Source organism: Cricetulus griseus, chromosome 7 (assembly GCF_003668045.3).
Source record: "Cricetulus griseus strain 17A/GY chromosome 7, alternate assembly CriGri-PICRH-1.0, whole genome shotgun sequence".
Taxonomy (NCBI): domain Eukaryota; kingdom Metazoa; phylum Chordata; class Mammalia; order Rodentia; family Cricetidae; genus Cricetulus; species Cricetulus griseus.
In genome coordinates this window covers 38,014,218-38,036,797 of record NC_048600.1, presented here as the reverse complement: position 1 = coordinate 38,036,797, position 22,580 = coordinate 38,014,218, and the positions used below count along the sequence as shown (strand labels likewise).

General features: G+C 45.7%; 1 protein-coding gene across 1 annotated transcript in view; it reads right to left on the bottom strand.

Moving 5' to 3' along the window:
• The window catches only part of Usp7 (ubiquitin specific peptidase 7), a 52,139-nt gene extending 43,027 nt beyond the window's left edge, over nt 1–9,112 (bottom strand). Inside the window, exon 1 of the mRNA XM_027423919.2 lies at nt 8,958–9,112. Coding sequence (XP_027279720.1) covers nt 8,958–9,036 — 79 coding nt within the window. The 5' untranslated portion in view covers nt 9,037–9,112. The remainder of the gene's footprint in view (nt 1–8,957) is intronic.
• Between the last annotated feature and the right edge of the window lie 13,468 nt (nt 9,113–22,580).

The following is a 22,580-nucleotide window of genomic DNA, read 5'->3' as shown; positions in this document are numbered from 1 at the left end:
CTGGGCATTGTGGCATGTGCCTACAATTCTACAATTGAAGACACAGAGACAGTATAACCCCTGAAGTCCAGGCCAGACAGTCTGGCTGGAGATGGGTTTGAGTTCAGTGAGGGGGGTGACAGAAGAAGACACCTGATGTTTTGCCTCTAAACACACACATGTACACTAAGAGCTGGGTGTTCTGAAATGCTGACCACCCACAGTCTACAACACACGTCCTTAAAGAAATTTCTCCATCTACAACTACATGATCACAGAATGGTTTCCTTTAGGGATGATTTACTCCAAATCAAAATCATATTCAAACATGTTTCTGATTACCAAAGAGTGATCAGGTCATGGAGATGACTCAGTTGGTAAAACATTCACAATGGAGACAACTGACTTGTGAAATGTGTTCTCGGACTTCTACATATGTCGTAGTGCACACATCACACAGACAATAAATGATAAAAAGTTTTGCACTGTGCTTGGTATCTTTTGTTATCAGTGATCAAATTCCACCTGCTGCACCAAATGCATGGGCCCTGGCCAATTCTGGCAATAAAAAAAATATTAAAAGTATGGGGTCGGCCATACCAAAATCAGTCAGTAAAAAGTCTCACTGCGGGCTGGAGAGATGGCTCAGAGGTTAAGAGCACCAACTGCTCTTCCAAAGGTCCTGAGTTCAATTCCCAGCAACCACATGGTGGCTCACAACCATCCGTTATAAGACCTGGTGCCCTGTATGGTGTGCATATATACATGGAAGCAGAATGTTGTATACATAATAAATAAATAAAATCTTAAAAAAAAAAAAAGTCTCACTGCAGTTTACCATTTGGGGGGTAATGAGGTAAGAAACCTGGGTAAGAGCCAAAGGGGTGTTTAAATGCAAGGCTATACAGCTACATATATGGCCAATGGTACCTTGTGCCTTGCATGAATGGCAAGTGGCCTGATTACCAACCCCACACAGTCTCCTGTGCTAGCTGAGGGACATTCTTTTACTTGCTCATTCTGGGTTTTTGTTATTTGTTTGGTGCATGCATATTCACATGCAGATGTGAACACATGTGTCAAGGCCAGAGGTCAATATTGTCTTCATTCATCAATAGCCACTTCATTTGCATTTTTATTTTGTATGTGCACATGATATTTCGGGAAGGCATGGCGTTAAGAGTGCAATTTTGTGGGATCTGTTCTTTCCATCTACTTTAACATGGCTTGTGATCAAATTCAAGTCAATAAAACTAAGAATCAAGGGCCTTTTACCTCTGAGCTATTCTCATTGTTCCAGTTTTATTTTTTAAGATAGGGTTTGGTTTGAGTCTCTTGCTGAACCCAAAGCTTGCCAATTCAGCAAAACTAGCAGGCCTGGAAGTACGGTGATTACAGGTGTGCACAGCCGCAGCTAGCTTTTTTACACAGGTACTGGGGATTAGAACCCAGATCCTCATGCTTTTGAAACAAGAAGTGACTAAGCCATCTCATCAAACCCCCAGCCCCAATTTCTGTGTGATGCTTCACATGGGGGGGGGGATGTACCTAATTTTCAGAGCAGTATGAGTGACTTCACCTTTGACCTACTGTTGATATCCTGGTTGCCCACCACATGTGGTCAATGAGCCTCAGTGCAGTATTCTCAGAGTCTGGAGGCACTGTATCCACTGTATCCATGACTGCACACTTCTGACCTATCTCAGAACTTTGCTAAATTTCCTTTCTATGGCACCAGCTGCCCAAACGTCTAGAGATCAGATGTATGAAGTGGTCTTCCTGGCTACAGTCAAGGTGTAGCTGGCCCATGTTCCACATGTGTCCCTGACTTTTCTAGCTTCCGCAGACATCTTTAAAGCTAGCAAGGCTGGTCACATTCTTGTATCAAGTTAACTCAGTTCCACCCCTCCTTTTGATGCCAGGGACCCTGGCAATCACACTAAGCCCACTGGACAATGTAGTATGGTGGTCCTTTTGGGGACCCTGAATCTAATCACATCTGCAGAAGAGGTTTTGCCACACTAACAAGCTAACTGGCCCTGTGGATTAAAACAGGAACATCTCTGGGGCCAGAGAGATGGTACAGCAGTGAAGAACACTGAGACTCCTTTGAGAGGATGGAAACATTTTGCTTACTATGAACTCTAGTGAGAGACTGGGAAATATCAAATGCCTCCCATCCCTGGTCACACTAGCCCTTCTTTAGATTCATCTGTAACATCTCTCTCTACTTCCCAAGTACCCCATCCACATTCCACAAGACACTAGAGTTCTCCCCCAGCACAAGCATTGGGGGGGGGGGGGTGTAGCTTCTTCCCTCTGTGATTCTCAAGGAGGGAAAAGAGCACAATACCCCAGCAGCAAGCACTGTGCTTGCCACCTATAATCATTTCCTCTAAACATGTACTTTCTGTATTTATTTTTTGAGGCAGTTTCTTTCTATATCCTGGAATTCACTATGTATGTAGACTAGGCTGGCCTTGAGTTCACAGATCTGCCTGCCTCTGACTCCTGAGTGCTGGGATTAAAGGCATGTGCCACCACCACCACCCAGCAGGACTTGTATTTTTATGACCATTTATTTAGTTAATTTGACCGCATTATGTTTCTACTCAGCACTGTCCATGGCACTGGAAATTAAAAAAAAAAAAAAATCTTACCCCTTCACAGTCTTATACACCCTGTTCGACACTATTCATGAAAGAACCATTTATCCATAAATTTTCACTGCTTTTATTCATTCTGCTTTTCTGGGATCTTTCCCAACATTCACTGTGTGCGAGTGACTTCAACGCCATCAGAAACACCTAAGCAAGAAACCAATCCCACCAAGTTGATTAGGTTAACATTGGGTAATAAAGTTGTGTTAATACTGTGTTCTATATCTGCATTCTCCACAGCCAGTTTCTAGGGGACTGTAGGTTGGCTCAGCCTACACATACAGAGCAGTACCATGTGTTTTCAATGATGGCTCTCAACTGTTTCTGAAGGTACTATGGGTAGGTGGCAAAAGGGTCAGTTCACTATCCAGTGCCTGTGGCTACATCTGGGATGTAAATTAAATACTCTACAACAGAAGCCACCCTATAGAATTCATTCAGCACTCTTCTGGTGATGTGCTAGTTAATTAAAAACAGACCTTTCCCGGGCAGAATATCCTAGGGCCAACCCTAATATAAGGCTCTGCTCTTCCAACACAGGGCATCAGGGAACCTTAGCCACTGGTATGAGATCAAAACCAAGGACCCAGGTTTTACTATATGCAGTAAGTAGAAGAGTCACACAGAACTGTCCTGTTTCTACAAGGATTCTCCTTATCTTTTACATTCTCATTACCCAAAAGAATGAAGGCCCACCCACCAGCTTGGAGACTGGAACACCACACTGGCTGGTTCCCAGGTTTTAACCACCAATGAATTTGAAGCTCCTGTCAATCCGATAGCATAAGCTGTTAACAAGATACCTGGGCATCTATCAACAGCTGTGACTCAGCAGTGAACTCTACCCTTCATGTATTGATCTAAGAACTGAATTCACAAAACACAGGAAAGGCACAGCTGAGTACCCAGGCCCAGCTTGGTTTCGGCTAGGCATTGCCCTTCTAGTACATGTACTCTTTCTCAGGACAGGAGTTCTCCAAGGCATCCACCCCTTCCCTTCCTGTTTGGGTCACTGCTAGTTCCTCTCTAAGTGTCCATCACCTTGTTCCAGTCCGGGGCAGTGTATTGTCCTTAGAAACTCTGCAAATAACTTTCCAGGAAACCTTCAAGTCTCAACCTTCTGCACACAGGTCTGCTTATCTTCAACAATTTGAACTTGTCTGACTTCTGTTGGCCAAGAAATGCATCATTTCTAGAAAAATCGGCAGGATTGCTGAGCCTCTATAGGATACTTGAAAACATTCTTTCTGCCAACTTTCTCGTGTCCATACATATTAGTTCAGAACAAGTACTTAATGAAGCAGTGACATTTAACACCTGCCACTGTGAAGAAATACCGTTACAACCTTGTTCCCCAGGGTTCTACCCCAGCTTGGAGAATAAGCAGCAATATCCAGTATGTATTACTCTTCTAAAAACTAGAAACAGTAACAAAAGTTAACTTAGACACTCAAAAAGCAGCCTTCAGGAGACCTTATGAAGGTCTAGAAAAGCCCTGGTGGACTGCTGAATGGGCAGGAAAGGCTTGTTTCTCTATGTAACTTCCAATAAAAGGTAATGAAGTGGAATCAGTTAGCTAGCTATCACAGCATTATTGCTTATGGCCCCAGTTCCCCACCAGCTTCCTGCACTACTGTCTAGCCTAAGTTCCTTGAAAACTGTAGTTCCTGTGGGTCTCCAGTAAGAGGATTCTGAGATGGTCATTTTTCAAGCAAACTACACAGTGGTGCACAAATGGCTGGAACAGGTAGAACAACAACAACAACAAAAAGTCCCTGTGGCTCCTTTCCAAGGGACATGACTGAGATGACCTGCAAAGCTTTTAGGAACAATGGCATCTAAATGGCTTGAGGTCTTGCTTGGCGTTACATGGGAGACCAAGTGGAAATTTCAGTATGTAGCCCATGACTGCCTAGAACTTGTTATTCTCTTGCCTCTGCCTCCCAAGTGCTAGCTAGGTAGGATTACAAGTGCCACCTGCCCAGCTCTCATTTGTGTTATTAGCCACTTTCCTGTAGTATCTATCTTTTCTTCCTTCTCATAGGGCAGGGCAAACAGTCCCAGAGGTAGCCAGGTTTTGCAGTAACAGACCAAAAACAGGGACACTGCAAAAATCCCAACAAGAATGGACTCCATTTAAGATGGTGACTGGAAAACCTGGTAACAGTATGTGGGACCCACAAAAAAACTTAAGCTTACTCCTGCGCCTAGAGGCCTGGTGACCTATCTTCCTGCTGCCATCCAAGACTTAATCACTAGGACTAACACTACAAAAAAAAAACAATCAATCATGTGTAATGGGGCACACCTGGAAATCTCAGAACTCAAGAGGCAGCCACAAAGGGTCAGGATATTCAAACCCAGCCTGTGCTACAATTAGACCCTATCTCAAAGCAATGAAAAAGACTAAATCGAAGAGGCAAGAGGCCATCAAGCTGCTTCAGACCTCCAGAACAAATGTCCCCAGACAGCACATCTACTCAGTTTCTATCATTCTTTTAGTTTTCTCCTAATTTTTACCTTTAACTCTATATCCCTATTACTGGCCATCAAAACCAGGAGTTAATTGGTCATGGTGTCACACTCCGTAAGTTTCTGTGGAGACTGATCCAACCCAAGGGTTCAAGAATAACACCACCTAAACTGATAGGGTCGTTGCCCCTGTCCCATTCTGCCAAGATAGAATTATAAGCAGGCATCTTTGCATGCCTCACCTCTGATGTGTTTCCTCATCTCAGCTGCAACTCTGACAACAAATCTACAACACTCAGTGCACACCTGTGCTTCTATCTTGTGCCTGTCCAAAACATGACTGGTGACATTGGTTTCAGCACAACTTTTTTCCGAGGATGCAGAAACTGAGGCATCCATAACTTAAGCAACAACAGACAGGAGATCACATAGCAACTAAATAACTAGCCAATTCTGTCCAACTGTGAACTGACTTAATGACCTCCCTGTCTAAAGAACTAACTGAGAAGGAAAAATGGTAAAAGCAAGCAAGGGTAAGGGTACACATTTTCCCCCAGCTGTGCTGTTATCCCCAATTGCAGAGGACACACTATCCAGCAAGCAGACTGAGAAGACTGGGAGCAGCACACAGGCTGAAAGAGCAGCTCTGCAACATGCAAACCTGACTGGCTGGCATCAGAGGGACAGGCTTCTGGGCCCAGCAGAATTTCTCCTCTACTGTAAGCTCCAGCTGGAGATGGTTCAGCAGATAAGAGCACTGGCAGCTCTTTCCAGAGGACCTGGGTTCAAGTCCCAGCACCCACATGACAGCTCACACTCTAACTCCAGTTACAAAAAGTCTGGTACCCTCACACATACATGCGGGCAAAACACCCATGTACATAAAATAAAAATAAATGAGGCTTTAAAACCTACATAAGGAAGGTGCACTTTCAGTCCACTGGCGTGCCCTCTGCAAGGAACCCTACTTTAGGTATAAAGCGGCTTAGCCAGCCAGTCTATGCTAGTGGGCTTGCCCAAGAACTCACTTTCTTTTCACAAACATAAAAAAAAAGATGTCTTGAAGCTCTATCTGCCCACAAAGATGTGAAAGGAGCCCACTACTACCGAAGCCCTAAGGGTCGGTCAGTTGCAGTAGTCTCAAGATTTGCTCCTGACAGCCAAGAGTAGACTGACCATTTACTCCTCTCAGATATTATATTCTGAAAACAGTACTGGTGGGACATAAATGCCACCCCAGGGAACAGCACATTCTCCTGTTAGCTACTCTGAGGCACAAGTAAAGCCTCAGAAAAGCTTGTGTGTCCTCAACAGGATTGCCAACCAGTCTTATAAGTAAGCCACCTCTTCAGATTAGGGGCCTTATTAGCCACTGAAACTAGGCAGTAAATACATTTGTCATATAAATGCATCCCTACTTACATTTACTAGGCAGGGACCCTGCTTCCTTCCACCTCCGAGCACAAGGCAGGACAAGCTGCTTTTCTGGCCTGAGGTTACAACACAAATAAACTGTCCCTCATTTTCTCTTTCCCTATACTTTCCTCACCACTCATAATAGGGCATTTTAAAAATAACCAATTCTCTAGTGGATGTGCAAGCACTGTGCAGAGGTCAGTAAAAAACAAACGTAACTCCAACTTAGTGAGGCAGGAGGACCGCAAACGAGCCCTGACCTATTGATAGGAGGGGGAGAAACAACCAACAAAACCAGTCTCCCAGCCTCACTTGCCACCGAAACCACCCTGCCCTACAGGGCGGGCAGACATGATGCTCCTCACAAAGCCTTCCTTCCCAAGTTGGTCAGAACTCACTCTGACACCCTTCAGCTGCTGGCTCTACAGAATCCAGGCCAAGGCTGGTGCAAGCCATTAACTCCCTCCAGATCCTATCCACAGCCCTGGCTTGTGAGGCCTACCAGAGTTGGTAACTCAGTTCCACTATTAGGGATTTGGAAGAAGCATTCTTCTACTCTTCCTGATCCTAACTGACAACAGTCGGCACGGTAACCTATTTAAGGGGTGGAAGGCTAAAATAGACTACCTAACACACAGAGGCACATGCACAGACACACACACCAATACACTACTAGCTCACAAGATCACAACCCTCTAAAACTGCATTTTCCAGAGAATTAGAGCCTGGACTGTAAAACTGAAAGCAATAGCACCAATTACAACTAAAACTGTGTTAACTCACAAATGCAAACTTTGATAGGAAAAGAAAGCTTCATGAGAAAAATCTTGGAAGCACACACAAAGCCCAGGATATAGCGTGAAAACCTGTGATGACTGTCTTTCACCGTAGTCTCTTGGCAAAATTTTAGAAACTTTTGCACACAGACATTTTTCCAGGTATAGTCTGTATCTGATATACGCTGTCCAGCAACACCAGGATACAAAACCCTTGAAAAGTAGTTAGGACAACTTGCGTGGGAAATGGGTATGCCCATGATACCATAATTTTTTTATTCCATCTGATGCTATTTGAAATGGAAACAAGTGCAAATCCAATTCTCCACTTTAGATGTGCTTGAAGTGCAGCATGAAAAGAATATACAATTTTGTCAGCAATGAGTCCCATCGGCTATTTGGTTTAACCATACATGCTAGGGACTCTGCGGAATTACTGACTTGTTGAGCTAAGAGAAACAACTTAGGCCTTAGCATGGACGCAGCTCTCCTTCACCCAATCCCATTACTGCCGTTGATAAGATCCCCTAAAAGGGCCTGTTTCATCTGCAGCAAGTTGTTCACAGGAGTCATGGATCAGTATTCGCAACCCAAAGTATGCTGCACTCCACAGAACAAATACGGTTTTACCAACTTCCTTAGGACCTCCATTCATTTATGAAACCCACTCTCTTGCTGAAAGTAAAATAACAAGCCACTATTCGGGATGCCCCTCACTGGAATTCCTACCTGTCTGACCACTTAAGGCAGGTAAGGGAACAAACTGTTTTGACTTTGCCCAAAGTACCAAGTCAAAAAAATAACTGTGCCAGTCAACGACAACCCAAGTAGGATACAAGTCAGAGCCTCGCCTTGACTGCACTTTTACACCAAACCCTGAGAGCCAAACTCCTCTTATCTGCAAACAGTATAGAATCCAGTACCAAGATAAACTTCTGCCGCTCCGGTAGAAAGTCGAGTTAGTTACCTCCAGGGTCTAGTTTGATTCCGTTGGAAGCAGTCATGTGCGGCGAAACTTTCACAGTTTCAAGTACACACTTGGCCGGATGTGGACGGCACCACCTACAGCCAGGTACCCAAACTCCTCCACAAGCAGAGCTAACTTATAAACTGGGCGGACCCGAGTGCGCACTCAAGAGTCAGTCCAAAGGCTGGGGACAGCTGCGCGCCTTGCAGGTGTCTTCGCAATTAAGCGCCACGCCGGGCAGAGCAGTTCAAGCTATTTGGGGGGCGCGCTCCGAAGCAGGTGCAGGTGAACCCGGCGCACCCACACCCGCACCCGCCCCCACCCCGTCAGAGCTCAGCGGCCGGGGAGCTGGCCCAACCAGCCATGCCACAGTCACACACCCCGGAAAGGGGACGGTCCCCGGGACCCGCCTCCCGACCTGGGTGCCTGGAACCAGCACACCTCAGTCCTAATTTACGACTGCCGGCGCTTTGTGCCCAGCAGGCCGTGCGCTGCACAATGCGCTTAACTCGGGGTCCGGGCCACCCCCTGCCGGGCCGCATGACTGTGCAGCCCGGCCGGGCAAGGAGTGCCCGCCCGGGTCGGGCTGAGCGGGAGCCCGGCCTGGTTAAAGATGGCGAGGCCCTCGTGTGGCTCCCGCGGTCGCCCGGGCCACAATGAAAGCGCCAGCCCCGCCGCGGGCCTCACCTTCCATCTCCATGTCCTCGGGCTCACTCAGCTGCTGCTCGCCCGCTTTCTGCTGCTGCTGCTGCTGTTGGTGGTTCATGTCGGCCGCGGCCTGGGCCTCGCCTGCAGCCGGAGGCCCGGGCTGCGGGCCGGCGGGCGGGCGGCTGCGAGCCGAGGCGGCGCGGCGGCGGGCGGGCGGACGCGGCCTCCTCCTCCTCCTCCGCGCGTCGGTCGGCGCGCGGCCCGGGGCGGGCCGCGGCGGGCGGCCTGGCGGCGGCGGCGGCCCAGCGGAGACGCGCATCGTACTTAAGCTCCGCGATTCGCCAATCTCGGCGCCGAGCCGCGTGCGGGCGGCCGGCGGCGCGGCCGGGCGGGCCTCCTCGCTCGCTGCGCGCCGCCGCTGCCGGCGCCGTCCGCCCGCAGGGCACCGCCTCCCGCGCCGGGGCACTGGCGCGCTGCGGGGCCGCTGTCGGCGGGGGCGGAGGCCCGGCCGGGATGGGGGCCGCGGAGTCAGCCCGCCTCGGGCCGGGCGCGTAAGACTGGAGGCCTCGAGCGGGCCGCGGCGCAGCCTGGCGGGCCCTGGTGCTGCCGCTGCCTGCGGCGGCTGCTGAGGGCTGCGCGGGCGCGGCGACGGGCCGGCCGCGCTCGGAGCGCTGAGGCCTCCGCCTCCTCGGCGTCGTCGTCGGGGCTCCGGCAGCGGATGCGGCGCCCGGCGGCTCGGCTCGGCTCGCTCGCTCAAAATGGCGGCGGCGTGAAATGTCACATCCGCATGGGGGGCGAGAGCGGGCGAGCGAGACGAGGGCGGGCGGGCGGCGGAGCGGAAGGCGGAGCGGGAGGCGGAGCGGGTATCGGCCGCCCGCCGCCGCCGGGGAGCGCCCGCCCTGCTTCGCGCTGCGGTTCTGGGCGCCCGCCGTCCGCCCTGCTGGAGCCGGCCTCCGCGTCCTGCTCAGAGAGGCGGTAGGGCACAGATCCAGAGATGCCCGGTTCCTACCGGCCGAGGGGAGCGTTCCCCGAGGGAACTGGGCCCGACCCAGAGCCTAGGATTCGCCACCTTTTTTACCGCCTTTAACCGGTCCCTCGTTTTTCCACCGGGAGAATACATGGGAAAACTTAACTATTTTGCACCCCAAATCCAAAAAGGTGAAGTGTAGTTCTTCGGATCTCACCTACTCCAAAATTTATTTCCTTGCTAGATTAGCCACGATCGTCCACTCAGAAAGACTTCTCTCCTCTTTTTGTGGTTTGAAAACCGAGTCTCAGTTATTACTCCTGGATGGCCTGGAACTTGCCTTGAACTCCTTGATCCTCCTGCCTCTACCCTCTAAGGCTTCAGGAGTCAAATGTTACAAAACGACCTTTTAAGTACTAGAGATTTGAAGAGGAGAAAACTTATTAAGGCTGAATACCAACTGATTTGGTAGTCAGGTATCGTGGTTTATTAAAAATACATTTTAAAGTGGGTTTTTTAAAAGAAAAAGATTGCCCACTGTGGTGGTGTATGCCTTTAATTCCAGAACTTAAGAAGCAGAGGCAGGAGGATCTCTGTGAGTTGCAGGCATAGCCATTTCCAAGGCAGCCAGGACTACACAGAGACTGTCTCAAACAACAAAAGCATCTCACAGGCTTGAAGGTTTCCCCATCCAGGAACATCCGACTACCAGATCACATAAGTAGCACCTGACACACCGCCCCTTCCCCGGTCACTCTGAGTTTGGGGTGGAAGGTAGGGGGACGCTAGTCACACCAAATTCTCACAAATGCTGTTAAGCAGCTTGCACTGGCAACAACAACAACAACAAAAACCTTCTCTGGCTCTTCCTGACTTGCAAAAACCGCCCAGCCAATTCAGGAAAAAAGTGCAAAGACACAGCCAACCATGATTCCTCTGCTGAGTTCAAAACCTAAGCAGACAAAGCCAGCAAAATGGCTGAGTGGGCAAAGGTGCTTGTCATTGAGTCCTATGACCTGAATTCCATCCCCAGGACTCATAGTAAAACCGCATGTTGTCCTCTGAATTCCACTCTTGCCATGACAGATGTGGGTGTGCCTGCAAAAGCACACACACTCAACTATGGTAAATTAAAAAAAAGAAAAGAAAAAACAAGGTGGATAAAGAGGCGTAGTCCTGGTTGAATACCCCTTATCTAATGTGCTTGGGATCAGAAGTGTTTTACATTTCAGTTTGGGGAATTCTTGACTGTACATAGAGATATCTTTGAGATGGAAACCAAGCCTAGACAAAATTCATATATTTATGTTTCTGACACACCTTATACACAGCTTGAAGATAATCACAGTATTTTGTATTTTGACCACAACCCCACATGAGGTCAGGTATAAAATTTTCCACTCCTTAGGGCCAGCAATAAGGCTCAGCAGGTAAAGGTTATTGCCACCCAGCCTGATCATTCAGATCCTTGAGCTCCACATGGCAGTAGGTAAAAAACTGAAAGTTGTCCTCTAACTTCCTCTCATGTACCATAGCACATGTGGCCACAAATGCATAAGCACACACAATTAAGCCCCACTTCTAGCATCATGTTGGTGTTCAGAAAATTAGGGATTTTATAACATTTTAGATTTAGGGTTCTCTGACTACAGATAGTTACCTGTATGTACTTGTAGTGAAATACTATGTAGCAGTAAAAAAGAATGAGATACTAATCCATGCTACCTATAACCAGGATGAATCATGAGCTAAGAAGACAAATCAAAGGCTATATGTTAATGAATCCAACTCCATCAAGATCCTTAACAAGCAAATCAATTCCAAGCAAGAGAAAATAGATAAGTTATTGGTGGCCAGAGACTAGGGTCTTGGGGTTTGGGGAGTGAATGGTGTAAGGTTTTCAAGGAAAGACAAAGGGATGACAGACAGCACAGGGTATCTTTGGAGAGAAATGAAAACATTCCTAGATCTCTACGTAGAGTTCTCTATGACCAGAAGCCATTTAATTGTATGCTTTGTTTTTATTATGCGTACATGTGTGTGCATGTGCATGTCCATTTAGGAAGGTCAGGAGAGGGGCCTGTGGAGCTGGAGTTTCAGGCCATCGTAAGTGTGCCAGTGTGGGTGCTGGGAACTGAACTCATATCCTCTGTAAGAGCAGCAAGTGCTCTTAACCACTAAGCCAGCTCTCCAGCACTAACTATACATTTTTGTCTTTTTTGTTTTAATTTCTCCAAAGCTATGATGTAAACCTTTAAGAGCCTTTTGGCTTATTAACCTGGGGGGGGGGGGCTACTATTGACCCCAGAAGTCTTTCTCATTTACTCTCCACCCTTTTTGTTTAACCCAGAGCTTACCAGTTTAGCTAGTCTAGGGAGCCAACCTGACTAGTCAGCTTGCTCTGGGGCTCCCTTTCCTTCTTCCAGCATGGGATTACATGGCTGTGCACTTTAAATGTGTAAATCATATGGCACATGAAATTATTACATCAATAAGCATACTGAACTTCCTCCTCATGTAAACATGGAAGATGACCTGTGAAGATGGTTCACCTCTCTCTTAACCCAGAAAACAGTACTAAATCATACAAATCAAGAGGGTCAAATCCTCCTGTTCACTTTATGAACATACAGGAAAACTGCCCAAGCCATCAAGAACATGCTTACCCAAAATGCCACCAAGTATCTAAAGATGTCACTTTAAAGAAGCCATGTGTGCCCTTCTGGGGGTATAATGGTGGAGTAGGGCTGGGTGGTGATGGTGCATGCCTTTAATACCAGCACCCAGGAGGCAGAGGCAGGTGGATCTCTGAGTTCTAGGCCAGTCTGGCCTACAGAGCTAGTTCCAGGACAGCCAGGACTGTTATACAGAGAAACCCTGTCTCAGAAAACCTGGGGGGTTGGAGTTGGTAGGTGTGGCCAGGCCCACCTGGCCTGGGGCTAGACTGGACACAGGGTTGGTGGCCCAAAGGGTGTTAAATTTTTGCTGTACATGCTTAAAAATGCATAGAGTAATGCTGCACTTAAGTTTAGATGCAGATGCTCTGTCATTGAATATAATCGAGGTGAAGAAAGCATCTAAGATGCACCATTGAATTTACAGAGCTCATGACCAGGTTTGCCCACATATGAGCTCCCCCTGTCACACTGAGATGATCCTCACTGAAAAGGAACAAAGTGTTCCAACCCCAGAAAAAAAATGCAAATAAAAGTTAAAAACAAAAATAAAACCTGCTGAGGTACCCAATCAGCATCTAGTTAGAAGTAACAGTTAATTCATGAAGAATCTGGGTTAAAACTGTCCACGAAAGGTATAAAGGCACTCGCTGCTGACCCTGCAACCCACATGGAAAAAACCAACTGCCACAGGTTGGCCTCTGACCTCCACTGGCCTGCCAGGTCACCCCAAGATCCCCCACCACACATGTACAAACAGAAATAGAGAATCTAGACTAAAGACATGTCAGAGATGGCTGGTAGATACAGATCCAAGAGGCTAGTGAAGAAGATGGACCCTCTCTTGCCCTCTCCCATCCAGGGCTCACTCCCTACATGACTTTTCATATGGTTAGACAATTCGCTATAATGTTATTACACTCCGTTGCACTGTGTGGTGTTATACAACAGAACTAAGCTCCAACACCACTGCTACATAGCCAGGCTTGGGTGCAGCTCTACAAAAGAGCACTTGCTTAGCTTGGGTGAGGCCTTGGGTTCAATCCCCAGCAGTGCAAATATAAATTACATAGCAGGAAGGATTGAGTTACTGTCACTGCAGTTAATAAATTGGCTTTAAGAAAGGATTACTCATCAGTCTTACCCAGCTGTATGCAACCCTGTGAACTATATAACTACTGGTCTGGCAGGACGCACCCCCTGGTGCCGTAGTGATGAATATTATAGGAGTAATCGACTGGTCTGATTGGATTTAAAGGTCCACAAGACAGGACTTGTGCCTGGCACTGTTAACTGGGCCCTGAAGTTGTGGCTGGCTAGGTGATAGATCCTAGGGAGAACCCAGTACCCTTTTTCTGCTAAATGGACATAATAAAACTGTCTCCCCACACCCACCCAACTGAATGCTTATCTTTATACCCATAGATTAGTACGCTGCTCAAAGAAGCTTATTTCGGCAGTAGATGGTGATTGGTACAGAAATCTGTGACTGGTCAGCATGCAGAGAACAAGAGACTCTATGCTCAGCTCTAAAAGACAAACCTATAGCACACTCCTTCCCTCCAGGCAGTGACAAGGCTAAGGAGAGAAGACAGGAGCAAACACCTGTGTGAAATCGTATCTGTGACATGACAGGGTTTGCTCCACACATGAAATCACAGCAGCTGAAACGGCACGCACACACAATCTAGCCCCCCCAAAAGCCCAACCAAAGCTTGGGTCGGAAGGGCCTCAAGAAGATCTAGCTCTGATATTGGCAATTGATGGCTGTCTGGGGAGGGAGGGTGGGCTAGTATTCCTCCAAGGTGTAAGCCCTGAGAGACTTGTTCCAAGATGATTCCATAACATCATGAACATATAGACATATAGGCACTACTAAATGGACTCATTGTGTTAAAAATAAATAAATAAGCATGAAATTGAGAAGGGAAAGGTCATGGGTGGTAAGAAAATATGGGAAGGTAGACTTAGTCAAAACATTCTATGCATGTGTGAAATTCTCAAAAATACCGAATAGTGACTTTAAAAAACAAAGAAAGGAAGGTTAAACCAGAATAAGTGCCCCTCCCCTTTAATCCCAATATTCCAGAGGCAGGTGGATTGCTATGAGTTCAAGGGCAGCCTGTTCTACAGTGAGACCATTGCCAAAAATAAACCACATGAAAAAAGGCTAATCCAGTTAAGTCTCTCATAATTATATTGGCCTTTAAGCAGATCCCTAGGACTGGGTATGTAACTCAGTTGAACTGCCCAGCATGTCTCCACATTGAATCAAAAGAACAACACCTAACCCCTGCAAAAGAACTAGAGAAAACAAACTCCAGGTCTGAATCACACAAACAGCCCAGTGAGATGGCCTCCATATGAGCACCCATCCCTGGCTTGTGCTTTGTGAAACCCTTTAAAGAGAGAAAGCGCTAGAGTCCATGAAGATTCTGGTCCACAGGACTAGAGCTAAAGATGCTAAATTTATACCAATTTATTATTGGGGCTGGAGCAATGGCTCAAGGGGTGATGGCACCTGCCACCAGGTCTCATGGTCAGGGGTTTGGGTGTGGTAGAAATAGAGACCATACTCCCCTAAGTTGTCCTTTGGCCTCTGTACCCACACTGTAGCACACATGTGCACATACATATACCCTCTACCAAAAACTGTAATAAAAAGTAATTTTTAAAATCTTGTGAGGCAGCCAGGACAGCACTAAAGTGGATCTGTAAGTTTGAGGCCAGCCGGGTCTACAGAACAAGTTCCAGAACATCCAAGGCTATACAGAGAAACCCTGTCTCATTAAAGCAAAGCAAAACAAACAAGAAAAAACAAAACAAAACAAAAACAAAAACAAAAAAAACACCAAACTACTGGCTGCTCAAGATGGCCCAGGTTTGATTCACAACACCCACATGGTAGCTCATACCTGTCTATAACTCTGACACCCTATTCTTTCCTCCCCAAGGACTGTACATACATGTGGTAAACAGACAAGCATGCAGGCAAACATCCATACACATAACATATACACACCTAAGTACCCTGAGAAGAGAAACTTGCTCGAAGCTGTTCTTAGTCCCAGCACACAGTAGTGTGAAATCTACATTACTTCCTCACAGCTAATGTTTACTGTTGGCTGGAAGCTAGGAGCTCCCAGAGATACAATGGTGAGAACACAGGTGCCTGCAGCCTGGGCAGGCCTCATACCACAGCACTTCCTTGCTTTTTCCTGTCAGGTCCGTTCATCCCCTTCAGATGTTGGCTGCAGATGCAGATCTATTTCCAGGCCACCCTAGCTTCTAGAAAAGCAGTACTATGGGCAGGAAATACAGCTCTGTGAGTACAGAGCTCACCTGACATGGGCTGGGAGTATACTTAAGTTAGTGGAATGCTTATGTAATACACACAAAGTCCTGAATTCAGTCCCAGCTCTGCATAAACCGGGTGTGGTGACAGAACCTTGAAGGTGGGTCTGGTGTGGTAGCTCATGTCTGTAATGCCATCACTTGGTGGCAAACGCCAGCCTGAGCCTCAGAGTGAGATCCTGTCTGAAATAGAAAAGAAATTGAGGAAAAATGATAAAAAGGAAAAGAAGATCATACCAACACCACTGGAGACCAAAAACCCAAGCCCAGATCCAACAACTCTGGACCACACTTCTGGCCTGGTGTCAGTATTGGCTAGCTAGAATTCTAAGTCCATTATGTGCAAAGCCCATTTGCACACTAAGGGATATGTGGAAGGATGTTGGGCCTCCTTGGAGCTTTAATGATAAGATGCCTCCAAAGATCTGGGAAAACTCTGGAAGGAGAGGACTAGGGCTCCATTCCTGACCACTGCTAATTTTTTAAAAATTAATAACCTTTACGCTAGTTCAACAACTGAGGCCTGAAGAGGCAGAACACCCAGGAGATAGGAACCATGGGAGATGCTGACTTGTCATTAGAGCCACTAAGTGCAGGGAGGGGCTACCCTATCATTAGGCTGTGGGCAAAACACATTTTGTAGCTCCTGGGATGGTGCCATGATTCAGCATAAATATCGGGCAGGGTTTTCTTCTACAGAACCAAAATATTTACCTACCTAGAAGCCATGTTGATAAGAGGTGTCAGAGTAGAAATGGGTCTGACAGGACTTGTTTCTTTTACCCACCCCAAATAACGAAATTCTCCAGTATCCACAAGGAAGCAAGACCTAACCCCATACCCAAGATTAGGGATGAGGTTTAGTCTTAGGAGCTAAGTGGTATGGCCAAGGTCAAGACATATGGACTCCATAGAAAGACTGAAAGTGAATTGGGAGAAGTTTTGTGTATTTTTCTTGGGTCTTGCCAAGCCCTGCCTGGCCTGGAAATCACCATGTAGCCCAGGCTGGCCTCTGCTTCCTAAGTGGTGGGAGCACCGAGTGAGCCACCATATGAGATCCAAACTCAAGATTCTGCTCATGGGAATGGGGAGGAAAGTTTGTATATGAAATGGTAAGAGGTGGAACTCTTCCATGTCCAGGTTTCAGTAACACCCTTGTTCCTTAGCTCAAGCATCTCCTTCAATTCTCTGTGTAGACTTAATGTGTACTGGAAGATAAGTAAAATGACAACTCTGCCAAGCATGTCAATGCATGCTTGCATTCCTAGCACTTGGGAGCTGCAGGAAAGATGGTCTGAGTTCATAGCCAACCTAGGCTACATGTAAATTTGAGGCCATTCTAGACTGCATGAGACCCAGGCTCAAAACAAAAACAAGCAAAGTCACCAGATGGCTCGAAAGCCTGTGATCCTACTGTGGTGTTGGGGATGCTGAGGCAAAGAAGGGTATGAACTCTGAAGACAGCCTGGGCTATATAGAACAAGACATGGCTGGGAATACAATTCAGTGGTAGAATGTATGTTTATCCCAAACGAGTTTCTGGGTTTATCAGCGCCAACCCTAAATAAAAACCCACACAAGAAAGCCAGGTCATTCAGCAGGCAGAGTCAAGCAGATCTCTTGTGGCTGCCAACCCATACAGGTGGTAAAATTGAGTGAAATCCTGTGACTAACATTCTTTCAGGATGTTGGGAAAGTACGACACCAAATGATAGATTAGCCAGGTGTGTGGAGAGGCTAAGTTGCTATTTCCTTTGCCATTTAATTATTTTTAAATTTCTCTGTAGCTCTACAGATGGAAACCAGGACCTTATCCATTTCAGGGACAAGAGCTCCATGAAAAAGAGCCACCCCCAACCTCAGAGTTTTACATTTTTTAAACAGCTTGCAAAAAATGGTTCAGGACAGTAATCCCACTGAACCAAATCGGAGCAAAGATGCCAATAATAAAAGGTAATAAAAATGTGGGTGGCAGGAGCCCTACTATATACAGACGATAAATGGACTGAGAAAGAAATCAGAGAAACATCACCCTTTTTCAATAGTCAAACATAAAATATCTTGGGGTAATGCTAACCAAACAAGTGAAACTCCTGTATAACAAGAGCTTTGCGTCTTTAAAGAAAGAAACTAAAGAATATACCAGAAAATGAAAAGATCTCCCATACTCTTGGATAGGTAGGATCAACACAGTAGAAATATCAATCTTGCCAAAAGCAACCTACAGATTCAAGGCAAAATACCAGCACAATTCTTCACAGACCTTGAAAGAACAACACTCACCTTTATATAGAAAAACAAAAAACCCAGGATAGCCAGAACAACCCTGTACAATAAAGGAACTTCTGGAGGCATCACCATCCCTGACTTCAAGCTCTACTATAGAGCTATAGTAATGAAAACAGCTTGGTATTGGCACAAAAACAGACTGGTAGACCAATGGAATCAAATTGAAGACCCTGATAGTAACCCACACACCTATGAACACCTGATTTTTGACAAAGAAGCTAAAACTATACAATGGAAAAAAGAAAGCATCTTCAAACAAATGGGTGCTGTCATGTAGAAGACTGCAGATAGATTCACATCTATCGCCATGCACAAAACTTAAGTCCAAATGGATCAAAGACCTCAACATAAATCCAGCCATACTGAACCTCTTAGAAGAAAAAGTGTGAGGTACTCTTGAATAAATTGGTACAGGAGACCACTTCCTGAACATCACACCAGTAGCATGGACACTTAGACAGACAATTAATAAATGGAACCTCCTGAAAGTGAGAAGCTTCTGTAAGGCAAAGGACATAGTCAACAAGAAAAAATGGCAGCCCACAGAATGGGAAAAAGATCTTCACCAATCCCACATCTGACAGAGGAATGATTTCCAAAATATACAAAGAACTCAAGAAGCTAGTCACCAAAACACCAAACAATTCAATTAAAAAGTGAGGTTCAAGCCAGGCAGTGGGGGCGTATGCCTTTAGTCCCAGCACTCGGGAGGCAGAGGCAGGTGGATCTCTAAGTTTGAGACCAGCCTGGTCTACAAGAGCTAGTTCCAAGACAGCCTCCAAAGCCACAGAGAAACCCTGTCTCAAAAAAAAAAGAAGAGAAAAAAAAAAAAAAAAAAGAAAAAAGAAAAACAAAAAAAATAAAAAGAAAATCGATTTTTTAGGACAACAGAGGCCTAGAGATGTGTTCTAGGTCCTTTTATTAAATTTTCTGTAATGAAAAAAAAAAAAGAACACACAGGAGAGGAGGATGCACTGGACATGTTGGCATCACACACTGTCTATTTCTCTGAATAAAATTCAATGTTTTCGCCGGGCATTGGTGGCACACGCCTTTAATCCCAGCACTCGGGAGGCAGAGGCAGGCGGATCTCTGAGTTCGAGGCCAGCCTGGTCTCCAGAGAGAGTGGCAGGATAGGCTCCAAAGCTATACAGAGAAACCCTGTCTCGAAAAACAAAAAACAAACAAATCAATGTTTTCTTTTTAATGTAAATCTTCATTTATTATTACATTTGATTAGTGTGTTTGTGTGTGCATGCATACACTGTGGTGTACATGCAGAGGAGAGGACAATTATGCAGAAGTTTTCTCCTTTCATGTGGGTCCCAGGAATCAAACTGGGGTCATCAGGTCATCAGACAGCATGGGACTTTTACCCATTCAGTTTAGGCCTGAGATATTTAAAATTTGTGTATGTTTGGAACAAACAAACAAACAGCAACAACAACAACAACACACACACACACACACACCTTAAATATTTTTTGAGCAACAACAAAAGCAATGGGAATTTAGCTTTTTGGTTTTCTGTGTTCAAGTGCTGGGGAAGGAAACCAGGCTTTCCTAGGGCCTGGCATCCCTCTACCCCTAGAAATCACTGTGGTGGGAAAAGCAGAGGTTTCTGTTTTGCTCTGCTTTGTGATGCTGAGGGTGGAACCAAGGACCTTTCTCATGCAAAGCAAGCACTCCACTCTCCAGGTTGGGTTTAGAACTGGGAGCAGGATGACATCTACGCTAGGACATTGAAACTGGGTTGACGGGTTGAAGTTTTGCCTTGAAGACAGAAAGCAGGTTTTTGTAGCTATTAACAGATAGGAATGAAGATGGAAATGGAGAAATCAGGGGAAGTGTGGCAGCTCCACCAATAATCACAGCATTCAGAGGACTGAGGCAGGAGAACCGCTATAAATTGCAGACCAGCCTCCGGCTATATAGTGAACACTCGTCTCAAGCTGAGAGATCATATAAAATTATATGTAGGTTACTGGGGTGTGGGACTGACTGCCCAAGATGACTGATACCCTCTCTCTATCTCCCTCTAGACTTGTGACCTATGACGTTCACTCTCGTGAACTGTGCGATCACTAAAAAAAGGGGGGTGTGTGACACCCCAACCCCACGAGCAGTACATGCACATGATACAGACATGTATGCAAGTAAAACAGTCACACATAGAAAATAAAAATAAATCTTTTAAAACAACAGGGACCTGAAGTTGTGGCTGAGTGACAGTTTAGATTTTGTGCTTGGCCACATTCATAGCTATATCCTGGTCCACAAGCAACCCATTCCTCTTGGGTTGGACACTCCTGCCTGTGACTGTGGTTTCGAGGGGTTTTGTTTGTTCTTGAGATAAGATCTTACTTTGTAATCCTGGATGATCTGGAACCCATTACTTAGAACAGCAGAGTCTAGAACTCAGAGATCCACCTTTGAGAGCAGGAATTAAAGGTTTGTGCTACTATGCCTAGCCAGGGGTTGGGTGTTTAGCTTGGTGGTATAAAACTTGCCTATCAGGAGTGAGACCCTGGTTGGGCTCCATCCTCAGCAACAAAAAGATGAAACAAGACAACATTAAGCTTAACAAAGAACCTGGACACAAAAGATCACACACTACAGGATACAATGGTACATGTCTATAATCCCAGGCATGAAGATTGCATGTTCCAGACCATCTTCAACTACACAGTAAGACCCTGGTATCCCTGTAGTACACCACCTGCCTAGGATATGTAACGCCCTGGTGCCACAAGACAAAGTGAAAGATCACATATTGCTCAATTCAGTTTGTATGAGACACCCAGAATAGGCCAGGCCATAGAAATTCATGGCTGCTGGTGGCTGGTGGAGAAAGGAATGGGGAGTGAGAAATGTGGCTATGGTATCTCAGGGGGGGGTGAGGAAAATGCAGGCAAAACAGCTCAGCTTTTAACTTCTAGGCCTGGTGACCTGAATTCAAACCCCAGAACCCATTCAAATTTTATGGATGTTCTTTTTTTTTTTTAAGATTTTATTTATTTATTTATTATGTATGCAAAATACTGCTTCCATGTATATCTGCACACCAGAAGAGGGCACCATTCTCATAACGGATGGTTGTGAGCCACCATGTAGTTGCTGGGAATTAAACTCAGGACCTCTGGAAGAGCAGTCAGTGCTCTTAACCTCTGAGCCATCTCTCCAGCCCCCTTATGGATTTTCTTTAATCCTTATTTTTATTGTCCCAACTACTTTTTCAGGTATTTTTACAAAATGATGAAAGTGTACCATACTTTAAACAATTTCTTCTCTTCATATATATCATAAATACATAAATTAATTATAACCATGTTAAAAATAAAGGAAAAGGATCTCAATGGTGGATGAATGCAAATAGCATGAATTAATATAAAAGGGGGAAGAGAGAAACAACTCAAAAGCTATCCTTTGACCTCCACATATGCATCATGGCAGTATTTCTAAAATTATTATTATTATTAATTGAGGGGAGGGGCTCCAGACAGGATTTCACTGTGTAGCCCTGGTTGTCTTGGAACTCAGATCTACCTGCCTCTGCCTCCCCAATGCTGGGATTAAAGGTGTACAACACAACTGCCTGGCTGCTTGTTTTTGTGACAGGACCTCACTCTGTAGCCACAACTGGCCTTGAGCTCACTATGTAGACCAGGCTGGCCTTGAACTCAGAGATCTTCCTTTCTGCCCCTGAGTGTAGAAGTTAAAGGCATGTGCTACTTTATCTGGCCTACAAGTCCAATTTTTAGTGTTAATTTAAGTAATTTCATTTGGTGCCATCTTTGGACATAAAAGACATTTATTTGGGGCCCATGTATGAAGACATCGCTAAAACAGCTACTTCAATAGTACTCAAAATAAATAGATCTGTTTCTACCTGGAAAAGACTTGGGATGCAAGATTACAGAGTAAACCTTTGAGTTACAAGATTACCGTGTGAGGCTTGAGGCCAGTTTGAGACACACTGAGTACCAAGCCAGCCAGGACTACCAGCTCAGACCACATAACAATGGAAAACCTATCTCAAAGGAACAACAAAGACCTCAAAGTGACTGAGGGAAATGTCAAGATTAAACATCAGTCCTGAGGCCTTCAACTCATCTTACTAAAATTGAGAACAGAGCACCCTGCATCGCTGCCTACCTTAGTTAACCCTCTGCTCACTATATGTTCAAAACTCTAACCTTATTCTCAGGATCTGAAATGACTGCAGCCAACACTGTCCAACTCAGTGAAAGGTACAAAGACAGAACACAGTTTCAACTCAAATGTCCATTTGTAAATGACATGTGTTTTTACAACTAATACTCTCAAGGGGGAAAAAAAAAAGCCAGAGAAATAATTTTTTAAGGTGGCCAATAGCAG